Genomic DNA, 17,868 nt, shown 5'->3' on the forward strand with positions numbered 1-17,868 from the left:
AATTGACCTGAGGCAACTTTGCCTTCAAGGGTCCTTGCGGGGCTCAAACAGACACTGATGATGCTCGGATGAAATTGTTTAATCTATTTAACTCTCTTCAAAGTGGAGCAAATTGTGTTTTTTCACTCCATCTGGCTGCTCTGTGTTTGTGGCTGCTTGTGAAATCATAACTCTGTAATGGCCTCGCTCTGCCCTCGATTTAATTTCCTATAATCTATATGCTCAGGCTCAGCCCGCTCTCTTTATTTCTCTGCATCTGTCTTTTTTCCTCTTCTGAAATTACATCCACATGTCAGAACTATTTATGTCGCTCTCGCTCTGCGGTGGGAAGTTCAAATGAGTCTTTGTAGGGAAGAAACCAACGCTGTATTTTTAGGTCTTTTAAATTTCCCCTCAGACTAACTTAAACACTTCAGTATGGAGCCGTGCGCTTTATGGCTTATTCCAGTCCTCTCTTCCAAAATGTTAGATCAGCGTTGGACACAAATAAGCCCGAATTGTATCACTCCATCATCGGGCGCTGTTGAATTTCACACTTTGATTCCGCCTGACTCATGTCAGCATCAACGCACTCATGTTCTATATCGTAAAGCAGCGTTTAATTCTAGCATTTAATAATACAACAAAATAATCTTGTGACAGAGCAAATTACTAACTTTTCATAGATTTCTTGGCTTGATTTGCGTAAATCAACTCATTTAACGCACCGCTGCGCTGCGCTTCCCTTTCCTTGTTTTTTACTCATGAAAACACAACATTGAAATGTGTCATGTTATTTCCAGAAACCGCGTTCAACTATAACACTAGCGTGGCAGTTACACAGCAAACTGAATGTATGAAACTCCCAAACGGGCTCTGTTTACCAATGGTGATGTAAAAAAAAAAAAAAAGAGGAAAATAAACGCACAGAGTAAATGAGAAACGCCAACTTGGCTGAAAGAATGTCTACTTACTATCACGACAAAAGCAAAATTCACCCTGACGGATTGACAGTTCGCAAACGCCTGATTGTTTCTGCGCAGAATAAACGCAAAAGTTGAAGTTTCTCGTGTCGGGAAGCGTCTCCAGATGTGGCAAGCGGCAGGTCGCGTTCAGTAGTGAGTATGTGGATGGAAAGGGGGGGGGGCGGAAAGGAGGCAGGTAGGGTGGAGCGTAACAGACTCTCATTGGTTCGCACTCTCTTACGTTGGAATAAACCACGACTCCGAAATGACATATTTTCTCACCCCTCAAACAAACTCTACATTCAACAGATCGCAGGGCATTTGCCAAACCACTTTTTCCCCCTGCAGTCTCTCAAAAGTTGCATCTAGTAGGATTGCATTACCGAGACATAATGCAGAAGATTTATCACAGGCAACAACTGCTGCTTTACTGTAATTTACATTAAGGCTCCAAGAGTAACACATTTCTCAAGTTTTTAAATTAACCAGTGGATTGTTTGGCATACAGTGTCGAAGTGTGTGAACAGTCTCATGGCAGTAAAGAATCTACATTTCTCATATTTACATATATTTCTGATAGTGACCTCTTAGTTTACATTGGCTTTACTTCCTTATCTTTACTGAGGTGCCACTGACCTCGCTCTTTATGGGTAATAATCATGTATTGTTGTTCATTCATGAATACATGTGTAGTTGTGTGTTTGCCAAAGTCAATCACAGACAAAGGAGTGTTTTCATGCACCTGTGTGGGGAATCACACAAAGGTGTGCAAGTGTGTGTGTACTTGTACAGCTATCTTTGTGAGGATCAATCACAGTTTTAGACCTTCAAAGTGAGGACATTTTGGAAAGTGAGGACATTGGGACAGACCTTCAAAGGACTATTTTAGGATTCAGACTAGGCAGCAACCTCCAAGTCTGCAAAGTGAAGCCAATGCAAGAAGTGTCTTATTCTTTCTAACAGCCAGCAGGGGGCGACTCATCTGGTTGTAAAAAGGAGTCACATTGGAGAATAAGACCCTACTTCTCACTTGATTTAGTAAACATTGTAAACATGAGTTTTTGGTCTCAGTCGCTAGTTCTAGTCTTCTTCAAAACAGCATGATGTTCATTTAGTAAATGATGATCCTGTTTAGAGCAGAATAGATGATAAAGCAGGGTAGGATTTAGGGCGTGGCTACCTTGTGATTGACAGGTCACAACTACGGTTGTTGTCCGTGTTTTTGTCTTAGAACTTTAAGCTTTTCACAGTGTGTTTTCTCCATGTGAAAGTTAACTGTTTATTAAATGAAAGTACCTTATATGCAGTCACTAAAACAAGCTAGGGAAGTAACGCGACGGTTCCCTCCGAGCCTACGTCAGCAAAATCAGCATGGAACACTGAACAGAACCACACAAATCTGTGTGGATATATGTCAAACTGTCGCAGTGTTTTACCTGGAAAGTAAATTCCCCTTTGAATGACAAGTTGTGTTTATTTTTCCATGTCATAGTCATGATCATTTGACAGATTATTTCGTACTTTAATACATCCTGAATTTCAGTATTTCAGCAAGTCACCTTTAAGTTTCAGGATTCATTGTCCGTCTAACGAAAATAACAGATGTTTCATTGGTCCCCCTGCAGTAATAACACACTAATAGGGTCACACTGTGTATGTTATAGCATTTATTAAAAAAATGTGTATGCTATATTTCAACAGAACATTTGAACAGAAATTGACTGGGGAAGTATGGGTGCTGTGTTTCTTTTATCCGCACTCTTTCCATGAGGCGTGTACTTAGGGAACAGAGCACTAGATCTGTGATCATTTAAATGAGAATACAAAAAAAAGATGTGTTATCAGTAAAAAGGAATACAAAACCACACCTGCACTGATAAAACACATGTGAGTTCTTGATCACAATGAAAATTCATTTCTGCCTGTAACATTATCTTTTAAAATGATCTCTACAATATCTAATAATATCTGAAAGGTGTTAGTTTCATTTTAGCTCAATGTGATAATATGACAGTCACAACTTACTGCAGAACCAATACTTTTACTTTTTGATATTTTGTAGATAATGTTAATGTACTTTTGCTTCAGCAGGAATTTAAATTCAGGACTTTTACTTGTAATGCTGTATCATAACATTGATACTTTTATTTTTATTGTTAAAGGCTCTGAATATTTCTTCCACCGCTAACTACAGCATAACAAGTACTGTCAATGGCAATCACAGATATAGAGCATGTGAAGTCAATAAAACAATAGTAAATGTTTTTTTGAGTTGTTAAAGATCAGACTGTTTGAATATAAAACACAACCCCGAAACAAGCGCTTCAATAATTCTGCAGAGATTGACGAAACAATGTTAAAATAGCATTGTGCAAAACCAGTGTTTAATCTAGCTCTATTTTACTCTAACAGCTGAAGATACAATGCAGTTGTATGCATGTGTGGTCTCAGTAGTGAAGGAGCAATTATCTGTGGAAAACAGTGAAACATTCCATCTATTAAACCATGCAGGGCCGCAGCTATGATAGCAGTATAATTGCGTAATTCAGTAATCGCCTCACAGGCTCTGCTGTTTGTAGCACAGCACACACCGAGCAGCCAACAAAGACACTAAAAAAGAGCTGTGGTGTGAAAGCTTTCACCGTTGACACGCAGTGACGGAGGGCCGTTGTGGACATAATGCATTATCAAACGGAGAAAATCATGTTTCAGCAGCTGAGTCATTCAATGCCATATGTTGCTGCCACACAGAGAGCCCAGATTTGGCACACAGCAACTGTAAAAGTGTAATTTATCCTCATGTGGAATCTCATGCTGTTGACAGTGTCGTCATATGATAAGACACCAAATACATTTTTTATTCGCTTGCACTTATTACATGTGCAGCTGTGCAGCCCTATGTTCACCCAATGTGCCCTTAATTGTTAATAGTATCCCTATTTAGCAAGCATAAGCAGTATGTGAACATGTGATAAATGTTTAATAGCACTATAATGTAGTTGTAAGCAGGTAATGGTGTCTATCAATGTTGTTGCCAACAACTATAACTCCTGTGGATGCCCACTCAAGAACCACTTTCCACATTTTTTCCTCATGGTCTTCTTCAGTGGACAAACTCCATGTGCATTGGGAAGAACATGAGATGTAGTTAAAAGCTGTGGAAACAAATCTAATAACTTGATCTTTGATGTACATGTCCTTGTCAAACTACAGTTTGTTCTACAGTGACTCAGTCAATGATTTTCCAGCCTGAAGACTACATGTGGCACTCTAATTAAGTGCATTGATTTGGTTGATGATATTGTATGAACCGTCAAGGATTATTATAAATTGAAATAACTGGGACCACCGAGGTCCTTGGCCCTGGAATTAAAATGTAGTTTTAGCTTTATATTACTAAATACATTTGTGTTTGAAAAGAGAAACTTTAAAATGGGATAAATCAGGGATCCACAGCTCCTTAATGTGCGCTTGATGTCAATCTGATGCTGTGTTTGTTTGCTCAGTAAATCAAAAAATATTCAATGCCCACCTCACAAACTTGTGCATGGACATTTGTTTGTACAGTACTCAGAATATACATATATTTTCCTTTATTCCACTTCCCTTTCTTCCTTCCTTTTTTCAACTCTGTGCATGCATCTTTCCGAGGTAATGTTATTAATGTAACAATATCATCATTATCATCATTAACCTTAATTAGCCCAGGCCTCTTTCTCATCAGGATTAGGTTATTCCTGGGGTGAGAGGCAATGAACAATATTAAAATCTGTCTTAAACCTGTGACCATATATTTCCTCATCAGCCATGCAGAAAGATTGCACCCTAGTGCTTCTCCATGGGGGCAACTCAAAATACTGTAAACAGCAAAGGATTAACAGAGGACGCCGTGTTCATGACATGTGCATAATCTCCGCTGCACTTCCAATCTGTTAGGGTCTATCAAATAAAATTAATAACTAATTAAAAATTTGTTTTGAAATGTTCTCTCTGAAAGGGTCAATGTCCCTTTTTAAGCCGGTAACTGTATCTCCATGACGCTATCCATGGTTGGGGTTCTTTTCTCAGGTTATGGAAATGTTCACGTTTCACCTTGTGACCCCCTCCTACAGCAATACTCCATCGTATTTATCATCATAATCTTGCCATCCATCTGGCATTAATAATATCCAAACTGCTTGCCAGATGCCATCGATTGAAGGCAGCAAAACAGATGAGAGATTAATAACAAAGGACACATTCTAAGCATCTTCAGGGGTTTAAGAGGTGTTCATTTAATGAGCCATTTGTGGCAGCCAAGGCTAATTAAATGATGGTGTAATTTACTTAGAAAGCGCTGGATAGCTGCCATCACAGCCTGAGTCCCATTCTATAGTACGTTGATATGTAGATGCTTCGTTTGATGCATTAATATTAGTTGAATGATCAGATGTCAATGTGTTCTCAGGGAAATGAGAAATTGACAGTCATCCAGGAAGTTGCACACAGGTTTGTTTCTTGAATGTCACTGTATCGAATATTATGCTGACAGAAAATTAGGTTCTTTATCTTATCGTTGCACTTGTTCATATTTTTTTGCTGTAGATTTGTTCCTGAACCATCAACTGACTTGTCACTGGCTGTTACTGTCCATCTCTGCCAATGGGCTTTCTCTGGTGCATCTCTGTTTGTTTTTTTAACATTAAGATTAGCCAGCAAACACACAATACATTTATGTTTGCTTGACATATTAACTTGCAAAGAATGAAGCAATACAATGTACCATATATATCTACAATAACGTAGGAATGGGGTACGCTGAAACCCTATATCTGCGTGACGCATTTCCTAAATGTCAAGTAAAAACCCACATATAAATTCAAAGCACATGTACAGTATGTTTTGGAAACATGATGGTTTTCAGCTTTGAACCTTTTTTGTACTATACTTATGGTTTAATATGCATACAGATTTCTATTCATACTTATATTTAGATTTCCGTATGAACATTTATTTAACTTTTCCACTCACATGTTCCCCTTTTCACAAGCCTGACAAAGACACATTTAATTTGTATGTGAGAGCTCTACATGCCATTTACTCTAGTCGTGGTTTGAAGACAATGAACGTCACATTAAATACAACCCAATTCTCTTCCATTTTTTAAAAAAACAATTGGTGAAATCCTCCAGAGGAAGCTATTTCCAGTTGGATTTGGGTCAGCTCATTTTCTCTGAAGCAACTCTTATTGTTTTGACAGCTTTACCACTCAGGTTTACCAAAGGTTTACCACAGAAATAGAGTAAAGGAACAAAGAAAAATCCGTCCTTGACACCCTGAACACGAGTTACACATACAAGCCACCAAGGTCGACATCTTTATCATGACAGACTTCATTATGTTAGGCCTCCATGTCTGTAGCTATTCAGACAACTTTGATCAAACATATGGCTCAGAAAGATAAATCATCTTGTGGTAACTAATTTATGACTGACCTTTACAAGTGTCTGACACATTTTACTGTGACCTGGAATTGAGACAAACACTAATAGTGGTTGTTTTTACACGAGGGGTTTTAAAGCCAGACATTTTTTCCACCCGGGGAAGTTTACATTTAGTCACTAAATGTCACATTTTGTTTGCATCAACTTAAAAAAAAAAAAAAAAAACCTTTACGCAAGATTTACTGTGGACCTTGACATTTTTTTTCTGAAATTCACAATTACAGTTAAACAGAAATACAGTAAATGCGAAAACATGCAGCAGTCGCAAACACGTCAAGTGCAAAATGTGTTGTAATGTTTGACTGACTAACAATTTTCAACGGTGACAACAAATTTCTAATTAACCAAAGTGTTTTGCAATAAGATAGCAGTGGTAGAAAGAAATGCGCTCAACCAAACACAAAAACATAACTGGGGGAGTGTAATGTCAGAGTCCAGCATGTCGGAAAAGAGTTCTTACAGGATTCTATAGTCGACAAAACAATCTCACCACAAGGTCCATGAGTTTCCGTTCTGGAATTTTTGAGCTTCAGAAGTCCTTAAATTTCCAAGAATATCATATAAAAAACTTCAAAACAGCCTCTAAATAGAGATTATTTTGTCAACTATTGTTTTCTGATTAAGAATGAACTGTGGGGGGAATTTGTATATGTACTGTGGCCACTGCAAAGAATTGTGACCATTGTAGCGGCCTAGCTTTCATATAAACCGTCTTGCATATTCAGAAGCGTCCGCTAATTTGTAAATAATAATCATAATCCATAATTAAATGCCGGTACTCTATTAATTATGGAGCTGTGCAAGTCATTGCATATTCCACCACACTGTCCTGTAAATATTTCCGGACAAAAGCCATGTGTTACCCAATGAAGAAAGAGGGCTTTTATTTTGAAATGGACGTTTTAAGTTAAAAATAACTATTACCCTTTCTTCGTGACGTGACACGATCAACAGATATAAAATTGAAACTGTAGTAATGCTGCTGGTATGGTGATATGATATGATATGTAAGGCGTCGTATGAGACGTTTCATACAATCTTTGCCAAAACCAAAATTAAACTCACCGAGCTGCATGCTCGCTGGCTGACTTGCAGCGAGGTACAGCAGTGTATACTGGTAGGTCCGTTAGCTGTTAGAAGATCAGCCAATTACACTGTCCAAAGCACTGAGAGTGAGCAAACGTTTTTTTTCCCCCACTGTCTCGCTGGGGGTCGGTGATGCACTCAGCTGTGTTAACAATAGCGGCCGGCCGGGGGCAGGTTGAGAGTAGTGAGTCAACAGGCAGTCAAAGGCAGTACAGACAGGCTATAAAAGGTGTTTTGAGAAAGTGTGAGTGACCGCAACCATGAGAGGTCCTAGAGCATGCAATCATAACTGGGTATAATGCAGTTTGTGGCAGCAGAATGGGATATTAGCCTTGGTCAGACACAAAGGCGCACACTCACTCATTCACGGACACACACACAAACAAGACCGATTACATGATCCTCCTGGCGGAGATAACAATACTGAAACAACATCAGCCGGTTATCAAAGAAAACCACAATGCATGCAAAAAAATGATCTTGAAACAATGGATGTAGAAAATGATACTGAACAGAGATTTCAATGGCCAAACTTAGACATTTAAAGTTCTAGGTAACGTCACCATCACAATCATTACATTTCACAGCCAAATGCAAATGATGACACCAAAGGGGCACATGTGGCTATAGTAGAGACTCGTAGACAAATATAATGTGGACCGAGAACAATAGGTCAATGAATTGATCAATAACAATATCAAGAACAGCAGCATTGGGGTTGAGGAACAGCTGCGATGAGGGGCTCATTTGTAGCTTTAATGGCGCTGCGGTGTGCAAAGCTCATAACAGAAAATACAATGTTATGTGATCGAGCACTTATCCCAGTCAGTTGGCGCAGTCGCCTAGCAGCAAGGGCATCCTGCCGTGTGGTGGGCACTGTGTGCTGGAGAGAAGCTGCCCAATGAAGACTTCAGATGAAGGTCCCCACGAGGATTGTTCCACGTCAATACATCTCTTTTTCATCCATCTGCTCATGACTGCTCAGGGGGGGACTGGGTAGATACTGGCAGGTGATAACACAGAGAACAGGGAGTGGGGTTTTAATGTCATCTACTTAACGGGAGGATACTTCTACACAAGGTTATTTTATTTTAGGAATGTCAGGATGATTCAGTGATGCTACTCAGCATCCAATTGTACAAAAAGACCCCATTGTTTGTGTGTGCAAACTCATAATTGAGGTAAAACATCCAGAATGAAAAGATGAGATGAGGAAAACAATAACCTATGAAATTGAGGATGTAAAAGGTTTACTTTTGATAGCGATATAGCTAGTTACCCTGTGACCAACGGAGGGTGCTGTGGTTCAGCTGCTGGCATAGATGTTGACAATTTATAACTTAGGCCTTCAGACTGACATCCTGCCCCTGAATAAACCACACTTCTTCCAAATTACCTTTCAGAGTTTCACCTTTCATGCATGAACTCTCCGCTTGGGAACACTGAGGATACATGCTGATGTTAGACATGTTTGTTTGATGAAAGAATGGAGCAAGAATAGTTCAAACTTCATTAAATTGTTTGATGTATCTTTGCAACACACACATTCAGAAACACAAACACACACACACACATACACAAGAACAGCATAAATGTTGTTTATTAAGGCTAAAATGTTTGAAGTGAAACATGTTTTAACGGAAATCCAGCTGCGGGTCGCAAAAAACAGTATGTATCTTTACTAAATAAGAAATTCTGCCAAACAACATGGCAACAGAGTCAATGTTGGAGTGAAGCCTGTAGAGGCTGGCACTGCACACTTAACTGGATACCTCATCGGATCCTAGCTGGACAGGGGACAGTTTAATTAAATGCTTGCTCACTTCACTGACTGCCTTGTGGAGTTGATAATGAACACGTCACATCTACCAGGAACACAGCTGGTGTATTAACCACCTTATTAGTTTTAGCATTGGCTTGGACACACTATATCCTGAGTGCTGGTAAATGATGATGTGGAACAGTGTTGCCACAGCTCCTCAGAGAGGTAATACAGAGCCCTAAGGGAGTTTGAGTTTGAGTGTCAATGTAAACTACAGACCCCTGCACAACTTAATACTGCAGTTTAAAGCAAACAAAATGTAAATAGAAGGGTTGCCACAAGATTGAAACCTACCGCCTATATTTTGATATTGACTAACTGAGAAACACACAAAATGCTGAGTTTGGATCCCTAACCTAAACATAACCCAACACACACAAAAAGCATTGCAAGATATAAATAAAATATCGGAATGGCATTCAACTGATGAATGCTATATCTTAACTTTGTTTACATCGATAGTAATGTACATAGTGTGACAGTTGATACATTCTAATGAATAAAACTAGGAGCAGGGTGAGTCCCACACTGCATGACACACTTCAGATGTGGAACATGCAGACCATAGGCACTCCTCAAATTGATCTGAAGGTTTCACATTCCCATGAAAACACCTACAGAAAACAAACGACGTGTCCCTATTCACCCCTTTCGTTGCATGCATACTGTATATGTCTGTGTGTCAAGTGTACTTAAAGAAATGTTTTGATAAAATAATCAAAAGGTATTGCAGAGTTTGATCCATCCCGTCGGCTCCGCTCCTCTGATGCCAACCTCCTGTCCCTTCCACTCAGGACCAAGCACCGGACACGGGGCGACAGAGCCTTCTCCGTAGCTGCCCCCCCCCTCTGGAACTCCCTCGCCAAACACACAGACTGTACTGACCTTTCCATATTCAAATCCCAAATCAAAACCCACCTTTTCAAAACTGCTTTTAGTGTGTGACCATTTGTGTGTGTTTTTATGGTTTTAGTGTCTTTTAATGTGCACTGTCCCTGGTAAATAAATCAATATATGAATAAATAACAGTATCCTCGGCCAAGATACTGAACCCCAAATTGATGCTAGTGTGCGTGCGAATGCCTTTTGGTCCCGGTGAGCAGGTATAACTTGTGTGAATGGGTGAATGATGGCGTGTGTTGTAAAGCGCTTTGAGTGGTTGCTTGTACCAGAAATGTAAATGCAGTCCATGTACCACCCCTATAGATTGGGTTCACCTAAATTCAGTAGTAGTAACATACATTTTATCACTGCTATATGAATAAATACAATTTCCTCTCTCTGGGGATACATGTGGGGCAGTACATGTATGAAAATATCTGTCACCCACCCCTAGAACCACTCTTATTTTGTCTTTTAAGTGACATATCTGAATTGCACGACCACCTTTCCGGGGTAATTATATCCAGGCTGTTGATTGATTGAACCACAAAGGCTACAGCTGCACTGAAGGTCACCTGATGGGTCCATGTAACAATTGGCATTGTACACAGAATGGAGCCTTTCCAGTGTACATATCTGTCCGATTAACAGACTCAACTCCAAAATAGCAAATTGGACATGTCTTGGATGTTTTAAGAGCTTGACTGTGTGCGGTTGGTCACGTCGTGAATTGTTGCCGCAGCCTGTCAATGGCAATCACCTGGTGTGATCTGAAATGGGGGGGGGGTTGCCGCTGAGCTATGTAGGGCTGGATCCATTTATAAATCGCCCTGACAAACACAGTTTCCGTCTGTGTTTCTCCATAGGTTAGCTCCAGCCAGACACTGACCACTCCAGTCATGTGCTATTTGAAAATAATGAGGAACAAACTGCAGCCATGACTTATTATTTCTCCAGCACGCACTGATCTGGGGATTGTTTTACGCTCCGATGGCCCAACTCTTTCACGGCGGACCAGGCCACAGTGAGCGAGAGCAAGAGAGGCAGCCTGATTATTTTATGAGTGTGATTCTCTAGTTATATTAATTTAAAGGACCTCACATTATGGTTTAGTGTATTTGCAGTGAGCAACATTAACCTGCAATATATCAAAAAGCCTCTCTGTCGGCAACAATCCTAATGCACAATAGCAGCTGACGGGTGATGTGTGTTACCTTCTTGGGCCAAAGCCGTTAGTATCTCTGACATCATATCACATCAGATAACATATTTTATTTAATTCATTCTCCTCCAGTTAGTTCATAAAAATGTGTTTGATTGAAGTTTGTAGATTGTGTTTAAATCATACACAACAACTGGATTATCATCACCACAGGGAAATTACTCTGTTCAGGTTCCCACTATATTGTTTTTTTTTTCTACCTCTCGTTGCAGAGCAAAGGCGATCTCACAGCTTATTAAAAATTAATATTGACTTATATGTCCTCGCTTTTCTTTATGAACAGGAGATGTCAGAAGTCATTAAGATCGTTGTAGTGCAAAGACAAAGGGATGTAATGAAGTGTGATTATAGATAAGCCTGTAGAGGGGGGAAAACTTGTTCTATAAATAAATTAAAAAACATATTTGTGTAAAAAAGCCTTTGAAGTTACAGGAGAAAAAGTTTTCTCTTCTTTTCCTCGTTTACTTATGGATAGGTCATATCTCATTCTCCATTATGTCAATAGATACACAATCAAAATAGATAGGAGCAACGGCTCACAGTTAAAAACGTCCTTTTCACCAGTAGAGAACAGCTGAATACTGAATAACTGAGAGACTTTAGCTAGAGTAAACAATATTTTAATGAGTAAACCTCACAAAATGAATCAGCCCTCATAATTATGGTAATTATGTTTTTTTATGGTTATTTAAGGGTATTTATGACTTCAGTGCTGTTGTGATGAAAGTTGAATGAGCTGACCAATGTTATTCTCACATGCTCGGACTTTCTTGAGGGGATTTTAATTTGCAAAAATATTGAGTTCATGTTTTCTTGTGAAGCACACAGAAGCAGCTAATGATGCAGACAACACACATAAATGCACACCGCTGAAACGAAAATGTATTAAAATGATTCCAAAAGAAGGCACATAGGTGCAAACCCAGAATCAGCAGGACAGCTGTCCCATATTTTTTTTCTATTGTCCCGTGACCGGAGAAATCTGCTGCTGGAGGCATGTGAGATGCAAATAGTGTTCATATAGTAGTTCTATGGATACACAGGTTACAATGTGGACGTAGTGTAGCAAATGTCAATGGGAAGAGAAGGTTTTTAAGAAGGCCTTTGAATGAACATTTAATGCAAACATCAAATACTCCACCCTTGCTGACATTTTGTCTACAAAGCTTGTCTCTATTCAAGTGTGTATGGCAGCTTCTCAAAGTGGCACTTAATGTCATTCTACATTACTTTCTTGACTTCTATGCTGTTGGCACTCTGCTTTAAGAGAGGCTTGCTCACATAACGGTAACGACACTCGAAAAGTCCAAGATCAGACGGTGGCAACGTTCTGTGAATCCTATTTTGGGGCCGGCAGATTTGAGTTTAAAGCTCCGCAAATCCCTCTGATCAGACCAGATAAATCATCACCGTAAACACGTGTCCACAGTATGTGCACAGTGAACACTGCTGTGTCATTGACTGCAATTTTCAATAATAATCAAGGATAATTGCTGGGAATTACAGCTCCCACTTCCCATCAGACAGCATTGTGGCTTTGCAATTTAAACAACTTCACTCCCATCTTGTCCAGTAATGATTGTCTTCGTCCCCTTCGCGCTAATAACCGCCACTCTCCACTGAGCACGTTCAACAGTCCAAGATAAGAGAGGTTACACAAAGGGTCACTCGTATTGATAGAAATAGCCTGATTAACACCAGGTCCCAGGCGTGGGATTTCAGCTGATATAGTTTTACAGCATCTGTATGCTGATGATGGACACCCACAACAACAACCTTTGTCTTAAATAGAAGCACAAATGCATATCCTTTTATAGTCCTCCCCCTATTGTTGGCACTGTGGTTGGGTATTGTACTGTAGGGGGGGTGGAGGACATGACACCTGTGGACAGGGGATAAAGGGATCTGACCGCAGTGTGCTGGATCCCTCTGCTGTGTCGGTCCTCCACGTTGTCTCCTGAGAGCTTTTTACGATGGCCCCAAAGAAGAAGGAAGAGCCGAAACCTGCCGCACCAGCACCTCCCAAACCCCAAGAGCCAGAGCGCCCTAAGACCCCGGAGTTTGACCCTGCAACAGTGACGGTAAAACAAAAGAAAAACAGCAATATTATGCAATGCAGAGAAACTGTAGACTATTTTAATCTTTTAAATGGCCAATGATTACTCACACTGGAAAAGAAACTTAAAATGTAAATGTTTTTTATTGTTATAGTATTTATGATTTATCTATTTTAAGATAATTACTAATAAAGAGACAGGCAAAGAAATTGGTCACTGATTTTTCCACTGGAGTTTAAAGAGCACCAGAGACCCCATGTGACCCAGTATTGGCAGTGCAAGCAAACCAAGACTGCACAGCCATTTGAATGGGCTATGATTATGCTGGCAATTTAATATTTATAATTATTTCCTGTCTTTTTCAAACGTGCATAGTAAATTGTGTTTTAGAGTTAAAGAAGCTGTGACTTCTTGTTAGGGGGAGGATCAGAGGCAAACGCTCCGATACCAGACATCATGGAAAGATCTTCTGCTGACACGGCCCCTTCTCAAAGGATAAATGTTTTCCTGGATGAGGGAGCCCCACCATGTTACAATGAGGAGGCGCGGTTAAAACCACAAAATATGATTTTCATTATGTCTGTGAATAGCGGACCACCCGCACCATTCCTCTGAGGGCAAAGGGGTGGAAAAACCGGGAGGAAGAAAAATATAGATAATTACATCCATCACCGTCTGTCTTTAAACTTGCTTAGATAAGTGCTCGGATAACATTTTTACAAAGCCTCATGGATGTTGTCAGATATCCCAACATCAGACAGAAACTATACGGTGGGAGGCCAGAATATACAATATAAATAGTCATCATTTGTCATGGGTGTTCAGAACAGGGAGTTATTTTTAAGACTCATCGCTGAATTGTCATACAGACAGTTGTTTTTTCTCTGCTGTTAAAGACTGTATTACAAACTAAATTGTACAATAGACGCTACATTATGACGCTACATCCCATTGCTCTAAAGAAGCGTCTGTTACACCATGAAAATAAAGTTTTAGTTCAAGTTTTGAACCACCTTCATGTTGCTAACGACAAGTGGTTGATGAATCAGCATCACGTGTAGTTCAGATCCCCTTTATGTTTACAGTATCAAACAATCCCTGCCCCATATTGCGGGTAAAAATAAACCTCAAATGAGGCTGACAGTAGCAGACAGGCTGTGGGGAGGGGTTGTCCGACGCAAGGTCACTGATAAACAATGCACTATGACCAGAACTGTAACTCGATCTGTTGGATTAGCATGATAACGGTGGAGGCAAGGCTACGGGCAACGCTTAACAGTTTGTTCTCCGGTTTTTAATTCATTTGCCTTGTGAACTGCACTAATTCCTGAATGACCAGCAGGATCTCACCGCTTTATCTGCTTGGTCTCTTTTCAGCTGGAATTCACCCCGGAGCAAATTGAGGGTAAGGATGGACTTTCAGCTATTTATAGACGGATTGTGGTTTGTGGGATCAAGCTGTGTGTAACATGCTCAGCAACAGCTGACGAGGGGGATTATTTTAAAGTAAACATTTCCAAGTTGATCCATTTGAAATGAGATGAAGGCACATGTGAATCAAGGTAGAGTAGTTGACCATTACCGGCTTCGTCTTCAGCAGAGGAGCCTTTTATCTGAGGGATGCTTTCTTACATCACTTTGAAGCATCTTCAAGGCCTCTCCTCAAAGATTCTGCATGCACTCTTGGATCACAATGAACAGAATAACATGTTTCTTTATTATTTAATTTTTTTCACAGACTTCAAAGATGCTTTTCAGCTGTTTGACAGGACACCAGCCAATGAAATGAAAATCACTTATGCCCAGTGTGGTGATCTGATCAGGGCTTTGGGCCAGAATCCTACCAACACAGAGATTATGTATGTCCTTGGAAAGCCCAAGCCTGAAGGTGGGTTGTATGCACCATCGGCATGCTGCGTGATCTCCCTGTTGTCTACAGTCAGATTGGTGTGTACTCTGGTTTCACAGGCAGCATCTGGGGGATACAGAGAAAGGTTCAGCATTGGTCCTGCATGACTGAAGCCTGTGCAGTTTTTCTTTTCTTTGGTAAAAACACTTTTTTTTCCCCCACAGACATGCAGACCAAGATGCTTGACTTTGACCAGTTTCTGCCTTTGCACCAACACATTTGCAAAGCCAAGGGCCGTGGAACATATGAGGACTATGTGGAGGGTCTGAGGGTATTTGACAAGGAGGGGAACGGCACAGTCATGGGTGCTGAGCTCAGGCACGTTCTGGCGACGCTGGGTGAGTCGAACGGTTTTACTGCAAACCGATTTTATAAAGCCGTCATTGTAAGGGTGCGAACTCAGCTGACGGTCCTCTTGTTTCCTCTTTATGAACTACAGGTGAGAAGTTAAGGGAGGACGAAGTGGATCAGCTGATGCAAAACCAGGAGGATGCTAATGGATGCATACATTACGAAGCTTTTGTGAAACATATTATGGCATCTTGAAAAGGGTTCAAGCGTATTTCAACCTCATTGTCATTCTAGTGCTGCATCCCTCTCCGTGAAATCAATGTGAGTGAGTAATGAGTTTGTTTCTCCGTGACCACAGAAGATCTTGTTTCTTGTATATTTCCATGCATCACAGATGGATCTATAGCTCATCAATACTTCACCTTGTTTTTCTAAGGCTGTCCTATGTTGATGCTGTGCACATATTGCACCTTACCCCTGTTCATATTGTCGATCATGGTAAATAAATGAATTCATTATGATGGTGTTCTCTTTTTCAAAACTACAATTCAAAACTGCTCCGCAAAGAGAGAGTTGTATGCAGGTTATTTCACTTGGGACTCCAGTGCGCTGTCAGTACTGAGTTCATTCGAAAAACATCCATCCATCCTTTGTCAGGCATAGCAGACATTTTGACTAGTCGTTATAAGAAAAGCACAGGTGTTACTTATAACACTAAAATTGGCTCTGCTCTATTCAGGTGTATCGGGGAGAGTGACATGAGCCAACATGCACAAAAGACCTTTTTCACGACAGACAGAAGCACATAATAGCTCTGGTATTGTGCATGCTGGCTCGCTGGAAATGCTTCTAGGGCACTTTATGGGAATGAGGCTGAGCCACCATTTATGTTGTCAATTTCACCTGTGCCTTTCCTACTAAAGTATGATAAGTCAAAAGGTCTGCTGTAAAAAAATGGCTATTGGTGCTGAAAAACTCTGGCAGCTGCACAAACTAAAACTTTTTCTTTTGCATGATTTTATTTTCTCACTTATCTTTCCAACAATAGACAACAATTATTTTCATGTCACTGAAAAAAAAGAAATGAAAAGAAATGGGCAAAATAAAGAGTTTGCCTAATTAAAGATTCAATTAAAGGAGGAAACGAGGAAAAAAAAAGATCTCTGTGGTTATCCCACAGAGATTATTTTCTTTAGACACTACTTTGATCAGGAAAGAGGTAAATTGCAGTAACACACACACACACACACACACACACACACACACAGACACACACGTGAATATATATTTCTGTTACAAGAAATAACAAATAGGCTTCTGTCCACAGGAGTCTTCAAGTGACGATGATGTTCTCATGTAACTCTTAAAGTCAAAAATTTGGTATTGAATTAGGATCTCAAATGTCTAACTTTGTGTATTCAATGTATAAACTCCCACCCACAGTTCACATATTTTTGTAATGAAGACAGATCAAGATTCCAAGATCGAGGACCAGGGTAGAATATGGCAAAACATAAAATATTGGTGAGTAAAAAACACCCAGAGTAAAAAGATAAAACAATATTTGTGTATATTCGTATAGAGATTGAATAAATGGAACCATCTAAAGGCAACATGTAGTGGTAATTCATTTATTTAGCCAGCAGGGGGAACTATTGTTACAATTATTTCTTCCTCTTTCTAATTATAGGGATTTAGCAGACATTGTGGGGAAAAAAACAACGTGCCGTTCCTTTGCTAAATGAACCCCGAAAGCTTGAGTGTTGTTTTCGACTCCTTCAGTACCGATATAAAGCTCCATTCCTGTTTTCACCATACAAATAAAAGCGTCTTTTACAACCCAACCATCCCACTGTGCCCCAAAATGGAACATCATTTATATTAAAATTTGATTCAATCAATGCCACAGTTACATTCATTGATGACCACATATCAAATGAAGACTCATAATTAACTAAACTGACAGATGCTCTTCCTCTCAAAAAATGCAAAACGCACATTCACTGACTTCTGGTGGTTGAGTAACCCTTCTTTATTTCTGTCCTTTCAAACCCACATGTTTAATTAAAGTGAAATAACATAACCTTCTCACCGAACTAATGATTCATTGTCTGCTGTTACACTGCTGCTTAAACCTTTTTACCACAGTAGTTTGGTCTTTCATGCACGATT

At 39.9% G+C, this 17,868-nt stretch overlaps 1 protein-coding gene across 1 annotated transcript; it reads left to right on the plus strand.

Annotated features, from left to right (window-relative positions):
- Positions 1-13,336: 13,336 nt before the first annotated feature.
- On the plus strand, positions 13,337-16,217 carry myl13 (myosin, light chain 13). Its single transcript, XM_079173052.1, has 5 exons — positions 13,337-13,520; positions 14,874-14,901; positions 15,235-15,384; positions 15,570-15,743; positions 15,845-16,217. The coding sequence occupies exons 1-5, from the start codon at positions 13,413-13,415 to the stop codon at positions 15,949-15,951; spliced, it is 567 nt and encodes a 188-aa protein (XP_079029178.1). The 5' UTR covers positions 13,337-13,412; the 3' UTR covers positions 15,952-16,217.
- The last annotated feature ends 1,651 nt before the right edge of the window (positions 16,218-17,868 follow it).

Source organism: Pholis gunnellus (genome assembly GCF_910591455.1).
Source record: "Pholis gunnellus genome assembly, chromosome: 14".
Lineage (NCBI taxonomy): Eukaryota > Metazoa > Chordata > Actinopteri > Perciformes > Pholidae > Pholis > Pholis gunnellus.

Coding starts and splice junctions, on each gene's coding strand:
- myl13 (XM_079173052.1), top strand. CDS start 13,413: ATGGCCCCAAAGAAGAAGGAAGAGCCGAAACCTGCCGCACCAGCACCT. Junction 14,902..15,234: donor CACCCCGGAGCAAATTGAGG/GTAAGGATGGAC, acceptor TTTTTTTCACAG/ACTTCAAAGATGCTTTTCAG. Junction 15,744..15,844: donor GCACGTTCTGGCGACGCTGG/GTGAGTCGAACG, acceptor TATGAACTACAG/GTGAGAAGTTAAGGGAGGAC.